The sequence below is a fragment of the Melanostigma gelatinosum genome (assembly GCF_949748355.1).
Source record: "Melanostigma gelatinosum genome assembly, chromosome: 4".
NCBI classification, from domain to species: Eukaryota; Metazoa; Chordata; class Actinopteri; order Perciformes; family Zoarcidae; genus Melanostigma; species Melanostigma gelatinosum.
In genome coordinates, this window is record NC_136637.1 from 28,925,577 (window position 1) to 28,953,409 (window position 27,833).

The 27,833-nt window shown below is 46.5% G+C and overlaps 2 protein-coding genes across 3 annotated transcripts; one reads left to right on the forward strand and one right to left on the reverse strand.

Moving 5' to 3' along the window:
- Positions 1-6,784, forward strand: aasdh (aminoadipate-semialdehyde dehydrogenase). Its single transcript, XM_079267509.1, has 14 exons — positions 1-302; positions 559-679; positions 1,086-1,384; positions 1,455-1,647; positions 2,222-2,463; positions 2,538-2,644; positions 2,736-2,908; positions 3,295-3,607; positions 4,463-4,575; positions 4,660-5,341; positions 5,441-5,604; positions 5,679-5,804; positions 5,891-6,022; positions 6,296-6,784. Exons 1-14 carry the CDS (start codon positions 85-87, stop codon positions 6,689-6,691), a joined length of 3,279 nt encoding a protein of 1,092 aa, XP_079123635.1. The 5' UTR covers positions 1-84; the 3' UTR covers positions 6,692-6,784.
- cracd (capping protein inhibiting regulator of actin dynamics) lies at positions 6,778-27,822 on the reverse strand. 2 transcript variants are annotated; one of them, XM_079267507.1, is made up of 9 exons: positions 27,669-27,822; positions 13,934-14,105; positions 13,361-13,493; positions 13,114-13,269; positions 12,696-12,908; positions 10,463-12,596; positions 9,844-10,034; positions 9,599-9,761; positions 6,778-8,891 (listed from the first exon to the last, which is right to left on the reverse strand). In XM_079267507.1, the coding sequence occupies exons 3-9, from the start codon at positions 13,400-13,402 to the stop codon at positions 8,731-8,733; spliced, it is 3,060 nt and encodes a 1,019-aa protein (XP_079123633.1). In that variant the 5' UTR covers positions 13,403-13,493; positions 13,934-14,105; positions 27,669-27,822; the 3' UTR covers positions 6,778-8,730. The 2 variants fall into 2 exon arrangements, with proteins under 2 accessions (XP_079123633.1, XP_079123632.1); XM_079267506.1 differs by lacking the exon at positions 27,669-27,822 and having other exon boundaries at positions 13,376-13,493; positions 13,934-14,042.
- Between the last annotated feature and the right edge of the window lie 11 nt (positions 27,823-27,833).

The window sequence follows — 27,833 nt, forward strand, 5'->3', positions numbered from 1 at the left end:
GATCTAAACGTTATTGGGTTTTTTCGTACAGAGTTGACACTAACAGAGGATGAGCTGGTGGTCCTTGAACGGCTCATCGTCAGTATGGCCGCTCGGACGCTGCAGGAGCTCGTAGCCGCCGCTGCCTCTCTGCACTCGGACAGAGCAGCTGTGAAGTATGACGGGTCCATGCTGCTGTACAGAGACCTGGTCCGACTGTCCGGTGAGCTGGCTCGTGTTCTGCGAAACAACTGCGCTCCTAATAGCGGAGTGATCGGACTGTACTGTTCTGATGATTTGTTCATACCTGTCTGGATCCTGGGGTGAGTTCACTGTTGTTGTTGTTGTTGTTGTTGTTGTTGTTGTTTTCACTCCATGTGACAACACAGCATCTGACCAGGAGGCTACAACAGTATCATCTTCTTTTTTTAAAGACTTAAAACTTATTTGTAGTTAGGTTTAAAGTCTGCGGTTGATGGTCCAAACCTTTATTTTAGAATTAGTTCTATCATTATTATACCCTTGTTAGTAATAATAAGTAGCATGAAGGATGATGAACTGTCCTGTGTTGCTCTCCAGCATCCTGCAGTCACCGGCTGCCTACGCCCCGCTGGACCCAGAAGCTCCAGGACTCCTCACCGCCAGAGTCATGAACCAGTGTGGCCTCAAGTACTGCGCTGTGAAGACCGACGTCCTGCAGGTTTAATATCTCATGAATGTATAGATGCAACAATAATGATCATGATTTATTATGCAAACTACAGCTAAGTGAAATATTGTTCCTCTCAGGACCATGTGGAATCTGCTCAATAAAGATTAAATAATCTAAATCTTAAAAATTAATTATGACATCACAGGACAGGGCCATAAAATGAGCTAATAATCCAGGACCCAGTGTAGCTGATATTGTATTTTAGTGGTGCAATTAATCAAATCACAGAAACCAACTGATACAAACATTTGTTAGTGCATCAAAACCCCGAGTTCAACCAAAGATCTCCTATAAACCCGATTAAAAGCATTCACACTACACTTGAGTTTCTTGTATATTAGTTATAGTTGTACATCTGTTGAAGTCCCTCTTTGTCTCTTCTTTGTGTAAAAAGCGGTTCCAGGCAGCTCTCGGCGAACACGCGTCCGTGGAGGTTTGTGCGGCGCTGCCAAAGTTCAAACTGACTCTGGTACGACTGGAGCTGCTGCCGGTCGCCGAGCACCAACGAGGACCAGAACAAAGCGGAGTCCAGACAGCAGGGGGTGCTGGTCTCCGCCGTGATCCGGCTGCAGGGTCAAAGGAGGCCGGGCTCAGAGACCTGGCGTATGTGCTGCACACATCTGGAACAACTGGACTCCCGAAGATCGTGAGGGTGCCGCACAAGTGTATTCTCCCCAATATCCTGCACCTGAGGTGAGTGTTTGTGTCTTTATCGGCCTCTAAAACATCGTTATGTTTTTAAATAGTTTGTCTCTTGGCTCAGGTCTTTGTTTCAGATGAGTGCAGACGATGTGGTTCTCCTGGCCTCGCCCTTAACCTTTGACCCCTCTGTGGTGGACATGTTCCTGGCCTTGTCGTCCGGCGCTCAGCTCCTCGTCATCCCGACCGTGATCAAGAAAACGCCCGGCCGACTGTCTCGACTGCTGTTCAGGGACAACAAGACGACCGTCCTGCAGGCGAGCGGGACCTTGTTGCTTTTCTGTCATGTGGTTTTATCTTTTTATGAATCAGTACAACCACGAAAGTCCAATATTTCTTTTATATGTATTAATGTTATCGTTGTTAAAATATATATATTTATATATATATATATATATATATATAAATATATATATATATAGCACAAATATTTATATGCATACATGTATGCATCCAGATTATGTATAATCATTTTGTATATATGTATAATTATGCTCACCTACACACAGACGGGAGAGAGTAAATATAAATCAATAAACTGAGTCTGTTCCCAGGTGTTTTATATCAGTACTGGTCTCCAGCTTTAGCTCTGGTGGTGATTTTACAAGAATAATGTTTACAGTTAAATGTTCTTTCATTTTAAAAACACCCACGACACCAAAATGATTGAAAAACAGGACAGAAAAAGAAACTGTGCGACTGGTTTGTCTTTGTCGCCGCGTTTCCTCCAGCGGTCTGATATCGTCGATGTTATATTCGACGATGTGTTCATTTTATAAAGTAATAAAGTTTTCTCACTTTAAATGTGATCGTTTTCGTGTTTCCACGCAGGTCACGCCGACCCTGCTCGGCCGCTTCGGCCGCCGCGTCCTGAGGCAGGAAGTGCTGTCGCCCGGCTCCTCGCTGCGGGTGCTGGCTCTGGGCGGAGAGGCCTGCCCCTCGCCCGCTCTGCTGAGCAGCTGGAGGCACGAGGACAACCGCACCCACATCTACAACGTGTACGGCATCACCGAGGTGTCCTGCTGGGCCTGCTCCTACAAAATACCAGAGTCTCTGCTGCGGGCCGGCCACATGTGAGTGCTCCCTGTTTGAAACGATTCATTGAATCTACGCGTTAACTGTTACTTAACATGAAGTGGCTTTCAAGCTCGCCGTCCTCTGTGCCTCTCGGGACTCCTCTGATGGACACAACGGTGGAAGTGAGGGACGAACACGGCCGCGTTGTTACCGAGGGTGAAGGGCAGGTGTTCATCGGTGAGGAAGAACTCACACACACACACACACACATATATATATACTGTACGTACAAATCTTATTCCATAAATCCGTGTGATGGCTGGTGCAGGCGGAGAGGACAGAGTGTGTCTCCTGGACGACGAGGAGGCGGCCGCCCCCGGGACAATGAGAGCCAGCGGAGACTGGGTGGACGTCAAGGGGCAGCAGATGTTGTACCTGGGACGGAGAGACAGGCTGGTGAAACGCCACGGGAAGCAGGTCAACCTGGAGAGCGTGCAGCAAGTGAGAGCGTCTTAAATACTTTCATTTATTTCATGAACGTTGAAGAGAAAGAGAAAAGCCCCGGCACCGCTGAAAGTCAGTTTCTACGTTGATCAGGAGGGTCATGGACGGAGGTCCTCTGGATTTTTAAATACATTTTTTTTTACTTGCTGCATTAGAACTCTTCAAAAGGAATGTTTCGCTTTTACCGAAACCTTTAGGAATATTTCCAACGTACAAAAAAGGTAAAACAGAAATCAGATTTCAGGTCCAGAATCTCTGAGGATAAACTGCCCACGGGTCCTGGACGTGTTGCATTTAAGAGGTTTTAACTGACTGTAAACATATAAAGCTTCATCATTTCCAGGAGAAGACACGTGTTAATGTTTCATCTCCGGCTCCTCCAGCTCATATGCAGCCTGCCTCAGGTGGAGGCCTGTGCCGTGGGTCTGCACGGAGGCTTTCGGCTGCTCGCCTTTGTCGTGGCGTCCACATCTGGAGACCAGGACCAGAGAGCGGCTCCTCCTCTCCCGCAGGAGCGAGCGGATCCAGCGGCCTCGGCCGAGCGGGGAGGAGACCTCCCGTCCCCCGCGGAGCACCGCCGGGCGGGGGACGGAGATCTGAGCCGACTCGTCCTGAACCGGCTGTCCCTGCTGCTGCCGTCTTACAGCGTCCCCGACACGCTGGTGCTGGTCCCGGCCTTGTGCCTGACTCCTCATGGTGAGCGTCACTGTGATGCAGCGTTCATACTTACATGAACAATAACTTAAATCTCCAGCTCCTCTCTCTCATGTTTCATTAATTCATTCATCCATCTTCTCTCCCTCGACCTCCACACTCTCACATGGATCTCCACCCATCTTTACACACCCCCCCCCCCACACTCAAGTAAATCTTCATTGCGAATGGAGTATTAGAAGTCTTAGAGAGGGATTTTACTTTTTTTAAATTAATATTATCAATAATTGTTTCATAAAATATTTTTTTTGTAAATTCTTTCAAATGATTACAAACAAATTTGACTAATAATAATTATAAACATATATTTATAATTACAAAATGGAATACAATAATATGGAATAAACGAGAATTTTTATATATATATATATATATATATATATATACAATTTTAAATAAATACATGTAATAATTAGATAAAAGCAATATTTATCATGATAAATATATGTATATAATAAAGTAGAATTAAATGATAATAAATAAAATTAACAAAAATAGTTAAATAAAAACATTAATCATGATATATATATATATAGTCCCATTATAGTGGATATATATATATATATATATATATAAATTCTCGTTTATTCCATATTATTGTATTCCATTTTGTTATTATAAATATATGTTTATAATTATTATTAGTCAAATTTGTTTGTATTCATTTGAAAGAATTTACAAAAAAAATATTTTATATATATATATATATATATATATATATGAAATAAATACAATCGCATAATAAAGAACGATTCGACTTCCAAGAAAGGAGAAAAGAAAACAACAAGCACCACATTGCGCCCTCATCACTGTTTTCCTGTTTGTTTCACGTTTCAGGTAAAGTGGACATGGAGGCTCTGATGAAGACGTACCGAACACAGAGACGCTCTTTAGAGTCTTCACGGTTCGATTTCACCGAACTAAAGGGAACCCTGCGGTCCTTGTGGCAGGTATGGCCAGCTGTCCATAACTCCACGTTTTAATACCTCCTGCTTTCACTTGTCACCTGAATATTTCTTTATTCTCCACGACAGGAAACTCTTGCTCTTCCTGAGGACGCGGCCGTCGACGAGGCATCAAACTTCCTGTTGAGTGGAGGAGACTCTCTGAAGGCGCTGCGCCTGCACGAAGACATCCTCGCTGCCGTGGGGGCGACCTCGCCGGAGCTTTTGGAGGCCATACTCGACGGGACCTTCTCTGACGTTCTGCGCCACGTCGAGAGAGCGGCACTGATGCCGCCACCTGACAGCAGCCCGCCACCGACGACCGTGAAACGCCACACTGACCAACCCGCCGCCGTGCTCGCGAAGAGAGAACGCACATCCGCAGGGAGGCCGAGGGGGGAGACGCCGGCTTTTAAAGTTCTAAGACGAGCAGGCGAGGTGATAGAAATCGGAAATCCACATTCAGACTTCCAGGCCGACGCGCTCGGAGAGAAAGAATCCAGCGAGGAACGCAGAGGTGGAGTTCTGGGCCTCGATCTGAGCTGGTCCTCAGACACGGGCAGATGTGTGGACGCCTCCCCGGTGCTTCTCGTGCAACACGGAACCGATCCGAAGTCAGACGGCGGTAAAACAACGGTGTTCATCGGCTCCCACTCTCACAGGATCCAGGCTTTAGACCTGACTGACGGGAGCCTCGTGTGGGAGCGAGTTCTCGGGGACAGAATCGAAGCTTCGGCCGCCGTGTCTCGCTGCGGGAGCCTCGTGGTTGTAGGTCAGCTCTCCGAAAACACTGTGCGGAAAACATCTGACTGTGTGTTATCTTTCTTTGGGATTCATGGACCTTTTTGGGGGGTTGGGTTGATTTTTCCAGGTTGCTACGACGGCTGTGTGTATTTCCTGTGTGCTGCGTCTGGAACGACGCGGTGGACTTTTGAGACGGGAGACGCTGTGAAGAGCTGTCCCGCTGTGGACCCCGTCACGGGTCTGGTGATAGTGGGCTCACACGATGGGCATGTCTACGCCCTGGACCCAAAGGTAGGACAATTAGGTTGATAATTTAAAAGTTACATAATCTAGTAACTGTAGCTCAATAAAGGTTTGTGTTTCAGGTGGAGCAGTGTGTTTGGAGGCGTCACTGTGGGGGCGGAGCTGTGTTTTCCTCGCCATGCCTCCACCCGTCACTCAGACAGCTGTACGCCGCTTCACTGGGAGGTCACTTACTCTGTCTGAACTCTGTGAGTAAAACATCAAACTACAGCTAACTGCTCGGTTCACTGAAGGCAGTCTTGAGTCTTTTTTATTTTTTGTCTCCCCGTCCCAGGACAGCGGAGAGGTCCTGTGGTCGTACCGTCGGGACGTCCCGTTCTTCTCCTCGCCGAACGCCTCCTCCGGTCTCGTGGCGATCGGATCGGTGGATGGAAACATCTGCTGCTTCAGCAGCACAGGGACGCTGGTGAGAGTGCTGCGTTTCTCCAATATGTGAACACGGTCTGAAATGTTAAAGGGACAGCTCACCCCAAAATTACAAATACATATTTACAAACCGAGTCATCTAGTCCCATTATAGTGGAGAAAAGACATCTCTCTGGGCAATATCTCCAACACTCTGGATTAGATTGATAAATAGCATTGCAGTGAAGAGGGAAAATACATACTTTTGATTTTAGGGTGAACTGTCCCTTTAATGATTGCAAATTGAGCAAAAAATGTATTTTTTTGCCTTCAGGTTTGGCAGTTTTTAGCAAAAGGCCCGGTCTTCTCCTCTCCGTGTGTGACAGCAGACCAGCAGAGGGTTCTGTGCGGGTCACATGACGGCCGCCTGTACTGTCTGAGCCGCGTCGACGGCTCTCTGGTTTGGTCCTTCCAGACCACGGGGAAGGTGTACTCCAGTCCGTGCGTGTTCGACGGCGCCGTGGTGGGCAGGAGGGGGACTCTGGTGGCTCTGGCCTCCACCGAAGGCACAGTGTGGATCCTGGACGGACACGACGGACGGACGCTGGCCTCGTTCCGTCTCCCGGGGGAGCTGTTCTCGTCCCCGGTGGTGCATGAACGCTCCCTCGTAGTCGGGTGCCGCAACGACTACGTGTATTGTTTAAATCTGACCGTCAAAGAAGAAACATAAGAATTATTTCTGCACAGTTTTTTAAAATAATAAACGCTTTTATATCCGTGTCAGAGGGTGCTTTAGGAAATGAATGAGTCCTTCAGTTCAGACATCAGTATTTAATTTACATTATTTTTGTCCCTTTTTAAGAATTTTCTCGAAGTTGGGACAAAAAAAAAAAATGCAAATAATACCAAACATTTTCCCGTTACACATAACACTGCGTACACGACACTATTGTGCACGAGCAACGTTAGAAAAACAAAAATGACAAAGTGACTCTTTGTGAAGCTCCGGTGACGCCTTCAGACGTACATACAGATCATTAAGTGAGCGGAAGGACATGAGAATGCTGGAGGTTTTTATTTCCTCTTCTTCTTTCACAGAGGAAATGCTTACGTAAGATCATATCACGTTTACGAGGAAGTGATGGCCGACAAAACGAGTGTGTTCCGGGGCGCACGAGCTGTGAGAGTTGTACGTTACAGCGCCGTCGCGCGGCTGTGCAGCTCACTGAATGCCCCGTCAAACACGTGGTCTTCAGTGCTGCGTTCAGGTGCACCCACCGGGGTGGTTCATGACGGAACTATTCAGGTGACTTTAAAAATGGCGAAAAATTGTACAATAGCCTGTTTGACAGCTATCACAGTCGTCACGGACACAGTGAGGATTGTTACGCTTAAGTTCAGAGAACGAGTAAGAAAGAATATGACGAGGCTCAGAGGAGAGATACAGCATCGGTTCATCCATGGACGGATTATGAGACGACGGGCCCCCGGACACAGACATGTAACTTAAGACCCCCTCACATCGACAGGAGCAAGACAGACTTTATATCTGTTAACTATTGTTGCCCGTGGATGTTATTCCCTTTTTTGTAGTAATTTCGAGTCTTTTTGTAGCTGTTTTGCATCTCTCGTGTTGATTTTGAGTCTCTTTGTGTCGATTGGTAGTCAATTTGAGTCTCTGTCGTTGTTTTGTGCCTCTTTATGGCTGTTTTGTGTTTCTTTGTAGTCAGTTCAAGTGTACTTGTTGCGTCTCTTTGTGGTCATTTTGAGTCCCTTTGTGGCTGTTTTGTCCATTTTCATAGTTTTGAGTTTCTTTGTAGCTGGTTTGCGTCTCTCTGTCGTTAACTTTCTCTTTGTGGTCATTTTGAGTCTCTGGGTAGATGCTTTGTGTCTCTTCATAGTCTTTTGAGAGTCTCTGTGTTGTCTTTCAAGCCGTTTGACCGTTCTTTTACATTTTCGTGTCTATTTGTAGTCAGTTTGAGTCTCCTTGTAGTTGTGTCTCTTCGTGGTTGATTTGGTGTCTTTGTAGTTGTTTCATGTTTCTTTGTTGTAGTTTTGAGTCTCTTCCTGGTACGTGTCTCCATAATTGACGATTAGTAAGTGAAGACCAGGGGGGCCCCTGACACGTTGGGCCCCTGGGCCTGTGGTTCAGTAATCCATCCATGGTTTCAAACATAGAAGAATCCACTGCTTCCATAAATAACACCTGTAACACTTCCATCAGCAGATGCAACAGGGTCACGACGAGTTCTTGTTGCTGGTAGCCCTTAAAACACGATCAGTTACCCTCTGTTGATGAAACACCGTCGCGTGTCAGAGCTTCACCTGTTACTGTGTGGAGCGAGTGATTCATATTCAACCATGGTGACACAGGTGGCTACAAAATAAAAAAACAAAGAATTGGGGTTGGCTCTTGCAATGGCCAGCTGTGGTTCTGATTGGCTGCCCCCCCCCCCAGACTGCGACACGTGGGACATTATACTTTGTGTGTTTGTATACAGTATGTGCATGCGCGCAACAATTGTTTACATATATCTGTGCGATCGTGTTGGAATATTTGAATGTGAAGCGCACGTTAACATGATAATAGTACCAGCCAGTGTGTGTGGGGTCACGAGGACGACGGTGATGGTGGGGGGGGGGGCTTTTCTTGTTGCACAGTCAGGAGGCTTTTCATGGTGAGTGTGATGATGACTCTCCAGGTGCCTCAGCGTCCAGTGGGCAGTGTGCAGTCTCAACGCAGGCCGGGGTGCAGCCGGGGTGGGGCTGTTATTTGATGATCTGAGGACAGTCGCTCCAGGCTTTGGCCTTTCGCTTGGCCAGCGCCAGCCACGCCGGCTCCGTGGACACCTGCGGCGAGTCGCTGGAGGGGAAGCGCTTCGACACCTCCTTGACGGCAGGCGGCGACGGTGTGGAGTCTGCGATCTCGACTGACGACAACAACAACAAATCGAGCACAACAATCAGCTGAAAATCTATCAGTTGCACCTTTTTTGGGCTCATTTTATGAGAGAAGTTTAAAGTGATTCAGCTGTGACATTTATCTCGTCTTCAGCTCATCTTATGGTCTTAAAAACATCAGAACACTCACGAGGTGACGTCTCGCTTTGTCCGACCAAAACCCCAAAATAGTCACTTTAGAAAATGTAAAACTAGAAAAATAATAAAATTCTCACATTTGAGAACCTTTGAACCATCAAACTAAAGAGTCACTGACTGATTTTCTGTCAATCAACAAAATGTTTAAATTGATTAAATGTTGGAGCTCTGTTCTAATATAAAATACATTCTAATGTTTTCAATCAATAACTAATTAGTTTAAATGTTCAAGAGTTTCAACATCCTGGAGATATGGATTCAGGGCTAAACAACCAGCATAATCAATATTGATGAAGCTGACCATTCATTTGATCAATTTGTGTATAAAGTGTATTTTATTTACTCTATATATTTTATATACGATACAGTAAATCGTATATGAATCGTTTATTTTGTCGACATAGAAACTAGGAGAAAAAAAAGAAGCTCGTCCTCATTTCAGATTTTTAGCAATTGTTTTGGGTCATTTCCTCTGAATAAATGAAGAATATTGAAGCAGATATCGAGCTTTATTGATGTTAGTCCTGCGGGTTCTTACCGGTGACGGAGCTGGGTAAAGTGTTGGCTTTCTTCAGGTGTTCTCTGCGCTCGAATCGTCCCAGGAGGCTGTCGGGTCTCCTGGGCTCCTCTGGCGTCTGCGGTTTGGAGGACGGGCTGGTGCTCCCGCTGCCTCTGCTCTCCGTGGGGCTCAGCAGCGCCACCTGCAGGAGGAGGTTCACGCTCGTATGAGAGGAAGAACACACGATACCGTGAACATCAGTAAGTGAGTGAAGCGGCGCGTACACTGTCTCTCTCTCGGCCGTGTTTCTCAGCCAGTTTGTTCTCTCGGTGGCTCCGACGGTCGTCTCGGTTCTGCTGCTGGTCCCTGAAGCCCTTCTGCTTCTGCAGAGCCAGCGTGATCCACAAGGGCCCGGCCTCCTTCTCCTGGACCTTCGAACTGTCCAGCGAGTGCCTGCTCTGGAGCGATGGCTTTTCTGCAGGACAAATTTTGACACATTGCAAAACATTACTATTGTTTCTACAAAAACAAGTTCTTTGGTATTAAATAATGTTGCTGTAGCTACATATTCATCAGACAGTGTCCACATGGCGCCATTGTCTTTTTTCAATTGCGTGCAGCGTCTTTGTTTTCTGATCGCTCCCTATTTCTTTTGTGCGGTATCTCCGAGTGCTTCAAGTTAAAAAAAGAAAGGCGCAGGTGATGTCACTGCAGTAAACGGAGGAGAAGTTTGTCTGTTTATTTATCCTGAACTTTTCCATTTTTGGACCGACACTATCATCATGACGAAGACCAAAAAACGGCCATTTGTGGAGCAGATATGTGGTGCGGACACTGAATGTTGCTGGTGAGTGTTGTGCTTTTATTTCTGTACTCCTCGAAACACGGCAAAGCAACACTGACCTTTCTTCATGAGCTCCGTCTTCCTGTCCGTCTTCTCTCTCCAGGGGATGTTAATGGAGGGGAAGAAGGATCTCTTCTCCTTCGGCTCCTCCTCCCCATGGACCTGGCCTTGGCCACTCCGGTGCAACTGAGCGACCGCCGACGGTTCCTCGCTCCTGCTCGCCTGCTCCTCGGCGGCCCCCGTCCTCTGGATCGCGGCCTCGCTAGGGGGCCCGTGGACCACTTTGGGCAGCGGCGACGGTGGAGGCGTGGGGGCCACTCCAGCGGGTTTCGGTGACGTGGTCGGTCTCCGGTAGATCGGAGGCTTGGAGAGCACCTTCTCGCCTTCGCCGTGTGCGGCCGGGCTGGTGGATTTACCCGGTTCAGCCCGAGGGGCGGCCGGGGAGGCGGATGCGTGTAAGTACTTGCCCGCCGCGCCTTCTCTCTGAGGCGACGTGGGACTTGTGGATTTGTCGGAGAAGACGGAGGAAGTGTCGGAGTCCGGCTCGATGGGGGTGAGAGGCGAGGGGACGCCGTCGAAGCTGTCCCCGGCGCTGTATCGCTTCTTCCTTTTCTCGGTGGACTGTTCGCTGTGAAAGCGGAGCGAGAAGTTGGTCCTCCTCAGCTTTATGCCGAACGGCGAGGGCTTGTCCTCGCCGTCCGGGCCTCGGTACTCTGCCTCCTCTTTACCTTCAGACGCCTCCGTCTCCGACTCCGAGGCCTCGGATTTGGCTCCAGAGCTGGGAACCAGGAAAGACGGGAGGTCTTTGGCGAACATGCACTCGTCTGAGCCTCTCTCTGCGATGCGGACGGTTTTACTCGTCCTGTTCTGAGGTTTGCTGGTTGGAGCTGGTGAGGCGGCGGCGGCGGGGCTGTCCGGCGGAGCAGCTTCCTCTCCTGCGGCCTTCTCGTCGGCGCCGAACACCTCGGAGTTCCTGTTTGAATCTCCGAACTTCTTCTTTGCAGGGGTGATGGAGAACTTGGCGCTGGCAGACATGGTCTTCCTGAGGTTCGCGTGGGAGAACGCCTGCGTGTCTTCGCCGCCGGGCTGGTTCTTGCTGGGTTCTGGGTCGTATTTCCCCTCCTCCACCCCCTTGAATATCTTCGACCTGATGCTCGCCCATTCGGCCAGGACGGACTGGTCCGTGGAGAGCGAGGACTCGTTGAGCGATTTGGTTTTGCCAGACTTGCGGTCCGGCGAAGTCTTGCTCTTGGTCGGCGGCGGCGTTCCCTGCGCCTTCCTGTCGTCCCCCAAACCCAGCAGGGACATGCAGGCGGTGTCCTTGATCTGGTCCAGATTGACAGCCGTCCCGCAGAGCTGGGCGCCCGTCACTAAGATGGCGGTGTGGGGGACGTACGGAGACGTCGGCAGGTTGGGGGACTCCGGTCCTTCGGAGGAGGAGGCCTTGGCGCTCTCTCTTTGCTCGGACGCACTTCCGCTCTGGTGGCTGGACGCCGGCGTCACGGGCGTCAGGTGGACCTTCTGGAACAAAATCTGTTTTTCTCCGGAGGAGACTTTGAAAGAGAAAGGCCTCTGTCTCTCCTCCATCTCCCTCCAGCGCTGCTCCTCCTGCTCCTTCCTTGTCCTCTCCTCTGCCTCCGCGGTTTTCTTTTCTTCAATCTCCCGCAACCTCAGCTTCTGTGCCTCCTCCTCTTTCTTTCTTTCCTCTTCTTCCTTTCTTAGCTTCCTCTTCCTCTCGGCCTCAAGCTCCCGCTGCCTCCTCGCTTCCTCCTGCTCCTCCTTTTGTTTCCTCCTTTGCTCTTCCAGTCGTCTCCTCTCCTCCTGCTCCCGCTCCTCCTGCATCCTCCTTTCCGCCTCCTCTCTGATCCTTCTCTCCTCTTCCTCCCTCCTCCTCATCCTCTCCGCCTCCTCTCTGAGCCTTCGCTCTTCCTCCTCCTGCTGTTTACGACACCTCTCCTCCTCTAGCTCTCGCAGCCTCAGCTCTTCTGCCACTCTCCTCCTCTCCTCCCGTTTGAGCCTCTGTTCCTCCAGCTCCCTCTTCCTCCTCGTCTCCTGTCTCTCCTCCTCGTGGAGTCTCTGTTTCTTGAAGCTTCCGAGGGACTCGACGGATGCTCTGCGCCGGTCGTCCGTTGAGACGCCTGCAGCCTCGAGGTCCTCTCGCAGCACGCCGGGAATCGAAACCTCTTGGAGGTCCTGAGAATGTGGAAAAATGATGAGCTCGTGTTTTCAAAAAGGTAAGAACGTCGCAAAAATAAACCGACAACACGCTGAGGCACATTTGAGGCGGCTCACCTGTGTGAAGCACCGGTGTTTCCGGGAAACCCTCTGGTTTTTCGGCTTGACAGACAGTTTATGCCTGGCAGCGGCGTTGTCTAAGCGAGGGGCCGACTGCGGGACGGAGTCCAGATTGATGGACTCGATGGTACCAGCGGGCGGAAGAACTCGTCTGGACCTCGGCGACCTCACTGGAGTGCTGTGTGGTGCGGCTGGTTGAGCGCCCTGAACCTGGATTATGTCACAAGAACTTGTATTAAGAGGAGACACTACAGGTGAATAGGGTAAAATAATCAACGAACAGATATCGCCATGAAACTTACAAATTACAACATTACAAACGTTCTTTTTTCTGTGTTACAAGTTTTCAGATTTTTGTAGTTTCGCCTTAAAAATGGATCCAAACTGTCACCAGAATGAGCTCATTAGTTGTTACCTTTGGCTCTGTTGTCTCTGGTTCGGCTTCTACCTGAGCCAGAACCTTCAGGGGACTCTGGGGAACCTCTTCCTCATCTGAACTCCCCTCATCTCCCTCACTTTTCCTCAGAGAAGGAGGCCTCTGTCCAAACTTGATCCCTTGTGCTATCTGCCGCTGTGTGAACAAACAGACAAACGCGTTACGAATGTAGACGGAAGATAAAAATGTCCGGCAACCGAGTGCACGCCGCCGCCGCGAGGCCCACCTGCAGATTCCTCACTTTATCCGAGACGTTTTCCTGGGACATGGTGTGATCCGGCCCGGGCTCGGCCGCCGGCTCCTCCGGGATGAAGATGCTGTCGTGCGAGAGGGCTCGAGAACCGATGGGATTCGACTCCCTGCAGAGGGAATGAGAGCGTCTTCAGTGCTGCAGGCAGCGCGTCACTCGTTCATTCATTTATCCGTGAATCATTTCACACAAAGAAAATTAATGACTTCTGTTTACACACCAGATTTTTCAGCACATCAATTAAACGGCTGAACTGGTGCCGGGGCCTTTTAGCAGAGCCTCGCCCTGTTTCTCTACCGATTGTGCAACCACAACGTGCAGCGGTCACATAAACACTTTCGCTTTTCTGCAAGCGAAAGAAATCTGATAAGAAGTTTAAAACTGTGTCTGGGTGAAGGCTGCACGAAAGTCACAAACTTCCTCTCGGCCCTAAATTATGATTATTATTAATAAGATTTTATCAGCAAATACATGACAAAAACAACAAGCTCAAGTTCATTAACTCAAGACAAATATGTGTAAGAAATGAAGCTTTATCCGTGTAAATACCTCAGATGTTGATTGGACTCCTCATCGTCAGATACGACTCCATTGCACACTTCCCCGGTAGAAAAACTGGCCTTAAGCTCTGCTCCATCAAGGCCCCCCTTCGCCTCCGTCTTCTTCTTCCTCCCAAAGAGTCGTCTGAAGGGCTGGAATTTGCCGTGTCGCCTTCTCTCTGCTGGCAATAAAAGAGAATGGATGACAACCCTCGTGGAGAGATAACGGCGGGACGGTGCCTCTGGGCGGGTTGTTCTACAGTGTGTGTGTGTGTGTGTGTGTGTGTGTGTAGATAGTGAAATGTAATTGATTTAAAAGAAAACAAATGAAAGCAGCAGATGAGAAGAAAACCTCGGCTCTGTGGTTCATAATTATTCACATTTTAAAGGAGGTGGGAGAGATAAACAGCACACAGGGGGAAAGAGGAGCACCCACAGCCTGAAGTAGCTTCAGAGAAATCCATGAAAGCAGTTTGAACCCACAACGACATCCTGAGAGGCTGACGTCACACGAGTGACTCACATCATACATTTGACCCGCAACAGTTCAACAGATAACAACCCTCCAAGATGCACACGTGTTATCTGCTGCAGCGCTAAAGGCGCTAATAAACTTTGATTTTTACTGAATGACTCGTATCACTTCTCTGTATCAGCCCATTAAAGGCAAAATGCCAAAAGAATTTCCTTGAAAGAAACATTAAGACACGTGCACTGAGCAGGAAGAGACTCTGAATCACCACAAAGACACTGAAACTACAAACAGACGCAAAGAGACACACAAAGACACACAACTTTGAAAAGGAGTAAAACAACCACAAAGCAACTACAAAGAGATTAAAAAGGATAAAAGAGACACACAAGGAAACTACAAAGAGACTCAAAATGACTACAAACAGGCACAAAACAACAACAAAAGGAGGCTAAACAACTCCAAAGGCAGCTTGTCTTCTCTCATGTAAGAGGGGTGGTGAGGCCTTTTGCATGTTTCTGTCTCAGGGACTCACTGTCTCACAATCTGTGACCTACATAATAAAACAGAGCAGCTGTAATAAACCCTGTTGGATTATGAGGAAGTCATGAACCACAGTTATGAAACCAACTTTTGGACTTTTAGTTGATTGGTCTTTTTCTCCTCATCATCTTTAATGGCAGAAAGTCTCGAGCTAAACTTTCCCACCGTTTTGTGTTTGTGTACTTGTGGCGGTCCACTGGATGAACGGAGTGGGTGAGTTACAGAGCTACACAGCTACTCTACACCGCGGTGCAGACCGGCCTTCTCAGGGATCTCTGCGTATCCCTTTCACAGCTATAAGTAGCAACTGGTGTGGGATTTCACTTCGCATGCTGCGCGCTGTACCAGAGGCATCATGGGAAATGATACAGCGAACTAATTTCCCCACGTACAGTAGATCCCCGACTCTGAAGGGTGTCTTGCGTGCGTGGGAGAGTTTAAGTGCCGTGTGTGTATAAATATACTGATGGAGATATTAATATATAGAGAATGTGGGAAGCATGCTGTAATTATGAACAACAATGAAGAGACACAGCATGACTACAAAGACACACAAAGCAACAATGAAGAGACACAGCATGACTACAAAGACACACAAAGCAACAATGAAGAGACGCAGCATGACTACAAAGACACACAAAGCAACAATGAAGAGACACAGCATGACTACAAAGACACACAAAGCAACAATGAAGAGACGCAGCATGACTACAAAGACACACAAAGCAACAATGAAGAGACACAGCATGACTACAAAGACACACAAAGCAACAATGAAGAGACACAGCATGACTACAAAGACACACAAAGCAACAATGAAGAGACACAGCATGACTACAAAGAGACACAAAGCAACAATGAAGAGACACAGCATGACTACAAAGACACACAAAGCAACAATGAAGAGACACAGCATGACTACAAAGACACACAAAGCAACAATGAAGAGACACAGCATGACTACAAAGACACACAAAGCAACAATGAAGAGACACAGCATGACTACAAAGACACACAAAGCAACAATGAAGAGACACAGCATGACTACAAAGACACACAAAGCAACAATGAAGAGACACAGCATGACTACAAAGACACACAAAGCAACAATGAAGAGACACAGCATGACTACAAAGACACACAAAGCAACAATGAAAAGAGGCAAAACAACCACAGACAAAAGATAATTACAGAGACACAGAAATGACACAAAACAACTGCAAAGATTCAGAAAATGACCACAAAGACACAAAACCACAGAGAAACTTGTAATGACTTCAAAGACACTCAAAACAAAAACAAAGAGGCTGAACTATGAAGACTGCGTGCCGCTGAAGAGGCTTGTTTTGTTTTATGACTGAAATTGCAGCTGGGATGTGATTCACGATATCTGAGGCAATGATGATTCATAATTAGATGAAAACTACGTGATAATTATTACGGTGTGATCTTTTACGAGGATGTTTTCTTAAATCTGTAGAACACGATTTGTCTAGTCATCCAACCTTTAGCATGAAAACGGTTGAAGCACATTTGCTTTGTGGTTATAAGCAACGATGTCTCACAGAAATACGTGAAATGCCGGCGACCTCGTTACACGTTAAGAGGCGGCGACACGTAATGTGTTAAAAATACAGCCCGACACACAATTTATGTTTGGACAACAAAACGACATCGTTGGGTTTAGGACAGAAGAGATCAGGTTTTGGTTAAAATTACTGACTACCTCATTTTAAAAACTCTACTTTTGGTTTTGTAATGTAACTTAGTGTGTATGCCAAGTCATTTAAAAAAGTCAACTATTGGGTAACTTTACGTCAATAATGCAGCCTACGTTATTTAAAGTTAACGTTGACTTTTTGGTTACGTAATTACGTAATCATTTAAAAAAGCAAACTTTTTACGCAACTATGTAATTTCAAAAAGTCAATGTTGACTTTTGGTGTCAGACACTAACACTGGTCTCCTGGGTGAGAGTCCTGCGTTGGATAATCCTACAAATAAAGATTCAATGAGATAGTTCAAAGATATAAATAATGAGGTCTTTTAAATCTTTGCCTTGTGTTGTTTTCTCTTGTGGTCTTTACTTCTTCTTCATAATTATCAATTCACATTTAGGACCTTGATGTTTGCATCAGGACAGAGTTTTTAGCTTTAAATGTGTCAGTTTTATATTTTGGGTTTGGAAGGACTTAAGAGAAATGTGAGATTATGGTCTTTATTTATTTAACTCTCTTTCAATAGGAGTAGAAATATATATATATATATATATATATATATATATATATATATATATATATGTTGTTATTCTGTGTCTGTGCAGGTTTGAGACTCTGTGTTTCTCTGTGCATGGTTTTACTGATTAACAGTGTAATTAAAGACAATGTGTGTTGATGGTGATGACATTAATACTGCTTCTTTCTCCGTCTCAGTGCAGCGATATTACGATGTGACACTGATGTTCTGTTTTCCTGCAGAAAGCTCTTCCGGCGTTTCTACTCTGGTACGAAGCCCATAATGCACCGCTGTGGGCACGCTCACACACTCATGCGTGAAACCAGAAAGGGCAGCAGCTCACTGTAACAGCAATACAAGCAGTACTCTCGAAGGACGTCCCATGAGTTCGGACTACATGCACATTATCTGGACTAACGTGGAGCTCTGCCAGAGACTACATCTGGGTTCAACAGTAAGGGTTGCCAGGTTGCCATAAACCATTTTTAAGAAATTGGCAACCAATTCTTGGCCTTCCACGGCCACAGCATAAAGAGTGAAAACAGCTGGTCTGGCTGTCCAAAGGTAACAAATTCTAGTAAAGAGGAGATGAAAGAAGTCAGAACCACAGCACACCAACCCGTCACCACGCCATGCAGCTCTTAAAGAGACAGCGCTTTGATGCGCTGTCTCTTTAAGACGTTTGTTGTCGCTCCTCTTTACCTGGGCCTTTGGATTCGGCTACCTCTAAAAGCACGTCGTGCTTAGTTTCCGTGGCGTCCGTGGCCATGGTCACACCTCGGCTGTGGTGAGAGAAGAAGGAAGTGAGCACGAGGATGCTGTTATCACCTGTTTACTGGGGGGGGGGGGGTGCTCGATGGAGGGCAAAGTGAGGAGAGACACTCGAGAGGGATCAGGAAAGAGGCTCAGGATTTACAGAGCAGAGCTCCATGTCTTGTTTTATTTGATTTAATTTGCTCTCCATCCCTCGTAGCGGTATCGTCATAAAGCTCGGCTCCCTCAGCTCGTGCAGAATGGCTCTTGGTGATTGGCTCGTCGTTTGAACAGCCTTCCGAGGCCACTCTGTTGTGCTTTATTGATGTAGTAATGGTGGCACTAAAAAAATCTGAAATGACAACAAACAGCTCAAAAGCAGATACTGCCAAAATTACAAATAAATAAAAGACTTTGAGTCTTATAGACTTCTGCCAACGTCACCAACGATATATTTGTGCATGTTGTCAACAGAAGTGGCGTTTTACTCGAGCCATCCAGAGGACTTGGCAAGCTTTTACACGTTGAATCAAAACTGTTACCAGCATCAAAACGGCTGCTTGTTAAATGTTCAGATGACAGGATTCAGACCGGATCAGCACCGTTTCAGAGCAAAGGGTGTTTCACTTTAACGAGTGGCCGTGTTACCTGGTGGCTTTTAGCTCCTGGTGACTTAATGGTCGGTGTGTAGACAATAAACAAAGAGGAATCCGTATTTAAAATAGATTTACAGGCTTTTTACGACGACAACTACATGATCTGTTGGTGCTGCTGACACTACGAGCAACCACGATGCATTCGGCTGAGAGTCACCAGTTAACACGGTCACTCGTTGGACTGAAACACCGGTGGCATTGTTGTCTGTAAGCTGTTAAACGTGTTGACGACCACTGGACTGTTTGTAGCTCCTGTTTTAAAGCTGTGTCTGACGTTCTCCTCAGGAACTCAGAGAACAGAGTTGATCATCTGGTGACTTGTAGTTCATAACGTCTCTCTGGTGGAACGTTACGCGCTGAGTTCTCCTCCTAACACATGTTTGTAGCAGCACACGTGCTCACGTATTCTACTCAACACACAGACCCGTGAAGTCACCTCGTTTAGGTTGCGTTCTCCATCTTTGTTGGTTCATGTTCTTACACAGCTTGACAAGCCTTTGCACTCCGCCGTACTTCCGTTGCCAAACGTACGTACGACATCGTTGTTTACAAACTGTGACTGCCCCGATATCACCCGATCAGTCCAACATACGTCTGTGTCTCATTCCAAGAGATCCACAGCAGAAGTAATCACAAGAAAGCAACCTCACCGGAACCAACAAACCACAGGACCTGCCTCCTGAACCCGACCAGAGGTTTTCTGAATGTGTGTGTTGTGTGAAACCACAAGCAAACCCAGAGTGCATGAGACAGTACTGAGAGAGAGCCACGCTGTCCAGTGGGATCAGCATGCCGTGGGCTTCCTTCCTCGCTGGACAGACTCTCTCAGAAATGTCTCGTCGCTGAGAGAAAGGCTCTTTGTCCTGCCAGCGTCGAACAAGGAGCGAACAAGCATGTTTGTCAGTCGGGGTGTGTGAACACAAGACAGTATGTGTGTGTGTGAAGAGAGAGATGCTGTGGATTCTTCTCCTGTTTGTCTGTTTATTTACATGTGGCTTGGCTGCAAGTTTCCAATGTTGTCTAAGAAAGAAGTGTGTGACCTGTTTTATTTGTGTTGTGTTGTTGGTGTGTGTTGGCAGCCTTATTGCTGCAGCCAGAGATGGGATGAGAGAAGCACGAGGAGCGGCCATGTGCTCAACAGAAGCAGCGAGAGATGCCTTTGACGAGAGGATACAGCTGCATCACATACACGGCGCCACACGACACTACGTCTCTCGAAAACGAGCCGACGGCTCCACGCCGGCCGACTGGCGACGTCAGCTTCCTAAAGTCCAACGGCACGAAGGCCTTTTCGTGTTGCAGCGGCCGAGTGCAACATAACCTCACAGCACAAGCAGCTTGCTGACAAAGCAGACAGACGAACGCGGCGGGGGGGGGGGGGGGGGGGGGTGGCGGTTTACCTATTTCAGCTGCACAGCTCGAGACGGCTGCGCACCACTGCAGTAAAACCTTAGGGAACATCGATCGGCCCCTTTTCTTTTTTCTTTTTTGCACAAAGCTCGTTTTTTTACCCAGACGAGCGTCGCTGGCTTCGGGAGGAAACGGTGAAATGAAGACAGAACAGAGACAAAAAGAAAACAGCAGGTTTGGGTTTGTTAGGTCTGTTGGTGCACAGTAGGACACGTGACACAGAGGGGTGACATGGGATGCATGAGGAAGCATTTCTAAACAGGAGAACATACAGGATGCAGGAATCTACATTGTACTCGTCATGTTAGGGTCCAGAGCAGGCGGCAACATCTGGTTCTGAAAAGTGAAGTCAAAGCTTCATGTCTTAACCTGCATTCTCTCTAGTGTCCACCAGGGGGCGACTCCTCTGGTTGTATAGAAGTCTATGAGAAAATGACTCTAATTCTCTCTTGATTTATTACCTCAGTAAACATTGTAAACATGAGTTTATGTCTCAATCTCTAGTTTCAAGTCTTCTTCAATACAGCATGATGTTCATTTAGTACATTATGGTCCATTTAGAGTCACACAGACCATAAAGCAGGGGATGCTTTAGGGCGGGGCTACTGTGATTGACAGGTCTCTACCACGACGTCACTCCTTCACAGTCCAAGTATGGTCACCTCCGTTCATCGCTTGCAAAAAAACAAGATGGCAACGGCCAGAATGCTGAACTCGAGGCTTCAAAACATCAGTCCACAAACCACTGAGTGACGTCTCGACTCCACAGACTGTGGTCTGGACTTCTCTCATCAACACCGACTCTTTCTCCCGATATCTGAAGCTTGAACAGCCTCTGGTATTCATGGCAACATGTTAGCAGCAGGAGAGGCCAGAGGAGACAGACGCAACACAAGCTCCTCGTCTGCTGCAAACAGACTGAAATGCTTGTCGTCACTTTTTTCTCCTGAGTAGTTGGTTTCAACAGCAGCTGTGGGTTGGGCAATTACAAATATGGAAAATAAATATCGTGCGTGCGTGTGTGTGTGTGTGTGTGTGTGTGTGTGTGTGTGTGTGTGTGTGTGTGTGTGTGTGTGTGGTGATTAATCGTGATCGCAGCCGGTCACACGAACGTTGCCAAAACTGTGAGTGTGAAGCGAGTCAGGACTTGGTGGTTTAAACTGACAGTTGACATTCCTTCTCTGGACGTTTAGAATAACGATTATTCTTTCACTGTGAATTGTTTGCGTCACCAGAAAGTCTCTGTTTCTATGGAAGATTAAAAATGCCGAAATACAAATAATTCAGACGGAGAAATACGTCCTCTGCTGAACGCTGAAATGCACACATTACGCATACACAATTTATTTAAGACCAAAAGACAAATAAGTTTACAAATAAAACGTGTTTCTGTAATTATGACCCATAAACACGTTTATTTTGACATCGTGGCTGTCACAATGTCAGATTTCCACTCCACGCTTATCGTGGCGAAAATAACTCACGATAACGATAATGTCGCGATAAATAATGAGAACAAAAAATGCTATTATTCATCTTTAACTTTTGTTTATCGGCTCTTTTTTGTCAAATGGATTACACTCAAACTACTGGTGGAGCAAATCTGTGATCATAACTGTATATATATATATATAATGGTTTAAGACGCGCTATTATTATTATTATTATTATTATCATCTATGTATCATCAACGTTTTATCAATATTTATTCCCCCCAACCCCCCCCCCTCCCCCCGCGCGGTTATCGTCAATACCGGTACACCACATATATGTATTGAATCTCCTTTTATTTCCTATTTTTGCATTTAAATCTTCCATATAAGTGATGGTTTGCAAGATGAGACTGACTAGTTTGATGTGAGGTGGTTTTACGGCAGTCTGCTGTTATGAATGACTTTATGTTAACTTAAATCTATCACCAGGTTACGTTATTTAGCATTATTATGTCACTTTCCTGTTTATGCTTTTGCACGTGCAGATGGAATCACCAAACTATCAACTGAGTGATGTTGAGCGGACAACAAACTTTGTCCTCAGACAATCATTTTAAGCACAAACATCTTCCGAACACATCTTCATGTTCTTCCTCTTCGTCATGCAGCGCTCGCTCCCTTCATCTTTGCGTCGTACAGAACACAAAGATGGCAAACAAACAGGCGATCAGGCGTTCATGCAGCGATGACAACGGAGCCCCAGGTGTGTCGGTAAACAGGTTCAGAGTTGAGGAACGTTGTATTCATGAGATGAAAGCTGCCAGCGTGCTTCATCAGAACGCCCTCCCACACCTGTCCCACCTCAGAACCGACATTCACACCCACTTCATGCCGTGATTGGCCAGCGGTGTGGAGAAAAGAACGTAAGCTGGGTTTGAACTTCTCTCTCTTGCTCTCTTGGTTCTTTCTTGACGCAGCTTGTTCGGTTACTTTTCATGTTTAACACTCTGAATGTCTTCCAGAAGAGACTCAGAAATCGTGCCTCTGACTGTGTTGAAGGAGTGCACGTAGTCACTGTGACGCCACCCATTGGTTTGTGGACTTCAGTTTTGAAGCCTCTGGTTCGCCATTTTTGCCGTCGCCATCTTGTTTTATTTTTTAGCTGAGTACAATCAAACACTGACAAAGCATAAGCAACAAAAAATTGTACAATTCACTTTCATGAATTGAATAAAACATACCGTGAAAGGGTTAAAGGTCTAAGACGGAAACACGGACAACTCGCAGACCGCACAACACCGTGGTAGAGACCTGTCAATCACAGTAAGCCCCGCCCTAAAGCATCCCCTGCTTTATGGTCTGTGTGACTCTAAATGGACCATAATGTACTAAATGAACATCATGCTGTATTGAAGAAGACTTGAAACTAGAGATTGAGACATAAACTCATGTTTACAATGTTTACTGAGGGAATAAATCAAGAGAGAAGTAGAGTCATTTTCTCATAGACTTCTATACAACCAGAGGAGTCGCCCCCTGGTGGACACTAGAGAGAATGCAGCTTTAATACATGAAGCATCACTTTTCAGACTTCAGTTTCCCGCCTGTGTGCGTTTAAACGATGTCGCAAAACTCAACTGACAAAAGGACGGTTTCACAGCACTCCATCCTCTCGCTGTTGAGATATTTCCCTTTGCACCAAAGCGATGGATCACCCGACTAACCGACATTGCTATCCTTCGAGCCACCGCACAACCAGCATGGCTAAAAAAGCAGCAGCAGCAGCCATCAGTGCAGCTATAAACACCTTCATGAATCATAGAACGCTCTGCTTTTGTTCAGACGTTATGCTGTAAGCTGCTGTTGGCATTTGTCCGCTCTCTAGATACCCACAAAGGATTTTAGAGCGTCACGCAACATGTATCACATGACCGTGGTTACATTTTCCACATTAGCCAACGCTGAAGTGACAAGCAAACAACGGAAAGGTTTTCCTCTCCTGTTTGAGCATCTCAAACACTTCGACTCAAACCAAAAAGTAGAGTTATATTCACTAACTCACCCGGAACAACAGGAGCTGATTATCATCGTTTTTTTGCACGCAGAGAGCCAGAAAACACACAAAGAATCTATGTGAGCTACATTTAACCGGCAAAAACTATCACTTCAACTGTTTGTTTTTTAACTTTCTGTATAAGAATGCCTTCTTACCGTCCTGCAGTCGCTCTGTGTGCGAGGGGATCTGTGAGTCCACCTGCCTGCTGTCACTGTGGATCTAGGGCATTACCTGGAGTCAGGTGTCAGATGCAGTGTGTGTGTGTGTGTGTGTGTGTGTGTGTGTGTGTGTGTGTGTGTGTGTGTGTGTGTGTGTGTCTCAGGAGAGTGACGGCGTAAACACCCCTCGATTATTGTCATATCGATACAAGTTAGATTTGATGCTCTACGAATCAGCCACAGACTTTTGGAATGAAAAGTGTTGGTGATGCGTGTTTGAGTGAAGCACATGTACAGTGTGAAGGGGGGGGGGGGCAGCGAGGAGAGATGGGCGTCCTCCTGTGTCTTTGCTGAGGAGGCACAAAGTGACACTTTGTCTGCGACGCCAGATCGGCAGCCACAGAAGAACAGAGTGGCATTCATCGTCTCCACCGGCCGACAAAACACAAAGGCCCTCATTGTGGGTTAACAGTAACCGGGTCTGCACGTGCGTGATTAGAACGGCTTGTAATGCGAGCGCGCCACAACTGCTTATTAATCTCCTGGTCATAAATAGAGAGCGCTTGCAGGAATGAGTCCTAAAACTAGGAAATGAGTCAGCATTTCTGCACTTCCGGTTCCCTCGTCTCTTTAGAATGCCCAATCTCAATGTGCCCCCTAAGGCCTTGACCCTGAACCCTCGGGGACTTCACTGACGTCAGCTGGTGAACGGTTAGGTGTGACCGACTGTGAGGGCTTTAAATGGTGTAAATACGAATGGGACAGCACTTTGCACGGCATTTCACGTTTCGTCCAATTGTTGAGTTGTTGAGTTTTTTATTTTATCTTTTTCACTTCCTGATTTGAACGTCTTCCAGACTTCTTCAATACAGCATGATGCTCATTTCATAAGTTATGGTCCATTTAAAGTCAAACAGACCATAAAGCAGGGGATGCTTTAGGGGCGGGGCTACCACTCCTCCGCATTCCGAATATGGTCACTTCCGTTTATCGGTTGCAAAATAGCCAAGATGGCGACGGCGAAATCGCCGAACTTGAAGCTTCATAACATCAGACGACAAACCAATGGGTGACGTCAGACTACGTCCACTTCTTACATGCAGTCTATGGGCTGAAAACATAGCGTCTTCTATAGCTTCCCTGATAACCCCGTGTTTAACGTCACTACGCTGTGAATTGTGGGTAATTCCCTCAGGCAAATTCTTCAGAAATGTGAATCTAGAAGCTTCTACGCGTCTTAAAAAAAGAGTGTAAATGAGGAACACTAGTCCTCCTTTAGCTTCGTGGTGAAGTCATGTGACCGTGGTGGAGTCCCTTTATAGGTTAACGTTAGCTTTTTACATCTATAGATTCAAAAATCATAAAAGTGGTATTCATTTTTTGAGATTATCATGAACGTTTATAGAGATTCTTTTCTGCAAGAATCCAAAATCCAACAGAAGAATCTTATTGGTTTTTAGTCGAGGGAACCATTTACATTCATATTTTACAGTAAAAACAGAAAGCAGCGTAGCTCCCCGACTAGCCTCAATAACATCTTCATCTTTATATGTATGGTAATGATGGGGCTTCACCAAACCTGCATGCCGCCTATATTACAGCAGCACTTCAAAGACAGACTGCTCCTCTGACTGACTCAGAAATAGAACCCCCCCCCCCCCGCCCTCCTCCCTGTAGAGCAGCACAAACATGCTCTCTAAAGAAATTCACATCCGCACAGAATGAATCTTAATGAGTCCACATCATGTGTAAAGAGACCAGGAGCCACCGCCCCCCCCCATTGTTGTTCTCAACGACACTGTAGCAGCCACCGCACACCATGTGGCTAACGACTCATTCAGAGTTTGGGATCAAAATTGGATGTTATATGAAAATATGTTTTATGCTCATATTCAGACATGAATTATTTTTACTCTACAGAAATATGAAATCAGGCGGCAACCTCCGGTTCTGCAGAGTGAAGCCGATGCGTCATGTGTTAAAGCTGCATTCTCTCTAGTGTCCACCAGGGGGCGACTCCTCTGGTTGTATAGAAGTCTATAGAAAATGACTCTACTTCTCTCTTGATTTATTACCTCAGTAAACATTGTAAACATGAGTTTATGTCTCAATCTCTAGTTTCAAGTCTTCTTCAATACAGCATGATGTTCATTTAGTACATTATGGTCCATTTAGAGTCACACAGACCATAAAGCAGGGGATGCTTTAGGGCGGGGCTACACAGTGATTGACAGGTCTCTTACCAGAGACGTATACGTAACTCCTTCACAGTCCAAATGTGGTAACTTCCGAGTCTTCATAACGGCAGTCCACAAACCAATGAGTGACGTTATGACCACTACGTGCACTTCTTTAATGCAGTCGATGGTTTAGTTGTTATTTCGCTGACATTTCGGAGGTTCGGAGGAAACCTTGTTGTCATTTTATTTTAACAGAATAAACACGGCATAGTGTATTATTCAGAGCAGAGACGTGTGGTATATAAACATGTATTACCTGATCTAATGTGTACATGTTATACATCAGAAAGGTTGATAACTTGCACCACACTGAGGATAAGATAAGGGCAGTACTGTCTAATCTGTAGAATAGGATATAAAATACTGTGTTGGCTCATAATGGGTGATATATAATATACACTGTTTGACATCTTAGATCTGATCATTTACTTCACTCTTCATTTAAAAGCTGTAGTTGCTAGTTTCTTTGATAAAACAGTTTTACACGCAAAACATGCAGATTATATGAATTATAACGTCAAATCAACATTTTAGTGAAACGCACCCAAGTTCATTTCCAAGCTGAGAGGTTCCTCTGCTGTTTGTCAAATGACAGGAAATCAATCGACATTTAAGAGAGCGCAGGAACAACAGAGTCAGGCTGTTCTTTTGTCTGCCTCGAGGTGATACAAAAATCAAATCCACGTTTGCAGTTTTTTCATCTGAGGTCAAAGGGCGGTAAACGACTCAAATAAAATGGACGCTGTCTGGCGTTGCAAAGGCAGTGAGAAGTGTTTGTCAGTCACCGCTCGGTGTGTGTGAGAATCTAAACCCTGATAACATTGCAGCACTTCATAACGCTGCTCTTGAATCAGTGGCGGTGACGTCTTTACTACGAGAGCCGTTCCTTCTGCTGAACACACAGACCGGACATGTCATCACAACTATCAGTCCACCATGAACAGCTTATAGATTTATGTCCGATCAGGTGCTGAAGAAAAACAGAGCAGTTTCACCTTAAAGCAGCAGCATCAATCCAGCAACAAGCAGCAGCCTGAATTCATTTCTGTCAAACTGCCATCTGTGCTGCCTCGGAATGTCTTTATGCACCATGAGTCCACAGTGACAGTAATGCAGCATTGATTTTCTTTAAAAACAGCTTTTAAACGACACGCAGAGAAATAAATCCATTATTGCACATGCAGGCCTGCAGCATATGGCCCGTGCACGGTTCTCCTGCTGACTCGCACCCTGTGAAAGGGGGCTGATATTGTGCAGCCTGTGGTTTGGGAGACGGTGAGAGAAGACGGACGGTGAGAGACCATCGACATGGACCGAGAGGCGCGGATCGATACGTCGCCGTTAATGGCAGATGAACGGAAGCTGCCGCACAGGGATTACCGATTATTAATTGCAGAGTAAAAAAGGCGCACGGAGAACAAAGAATGTGGCCTTTGCTTTTCTCACATATGTTGACTCAGATGAAATCCAAATAGCGTTAAATTCATTGCCGTTAGCATATATAAATGTATATATATATTTTAAAACCCAGATTAATTACAATTTGGCCTGTTTGCGCATTTCAAGTCGGATCAAATCGCATGTCCCAGCCCATTTACAGCGCGCGCGCGCACACACACACTTACTCACACACACATGCATGCATGCACATCTGCGAGGGATGAGCAGGAGATGTGAGCGGGTCAATGAGAAATGATATACTGTGACAAGGTCATCGTCGTGGAAATGTAAAACAATCCGCATAACAAAGAAACAGACGAACAATAAGGAGCAGAAATAAACAATCCACCTCCTGTTGAAACGCGGTTCCTCCTCCCGAGCAGCTCCGACCCTTTTGTGCTGCTGCTGCTGCTGCTGCTGCTGATGCTGATGGTGGTGGTGGTGGTGCGGGTGTCCGACAGGGGAGGAAGCACGCACGCACCGCCTGTCCCCGCACAGCTGCACGCGTGCGAGG

Bases quoted from the DNA above. Each gene is read 5' to 3' on its own strand.
- aasdh (XM_079267509.1), top strand. From the start codon at position 85: ATGGCCGCTCGGACGCTGCAGGAGCTCGTAGCCGCCGCTGCCTCTCTG. The intron at 303-558 runs GTGAGTTCACTG...GTTGCTCTCCAG, and splicing joins ATACCTGTCTGGATCCTGGG to CATCCTGCAGTCACCGGCTG. The intron at 2,464-2,537 runs GTGAGTGCTCCC...GTGGCTTTCAAG, and splicing joins CTGCTGCGGGCCGGCCACAT to CTCGCCGTCCTCTGTGCCTC.
- cracd (XM_079267507.1), bottom strand. From the start codon at position 13,402: ATGTCCCAGGAAAACGTCTCGGATAAAGTGAGGAATCTGCAG. The intron at 12,909-13,113 runs GTAACAACTAAT...GACATAATCCAG, and splicing joins CAGAGACAACAGAGCCAAAG to GTTCAGGGCGCTCAACCAGC. The intron at 12,597-12,695 runs GTGAGCCGCCTC...CCACATTCTCAG, and splicing joins AACACCGGTGCTTCACACAG to GACCTCCAAGAGGTTTCGAT.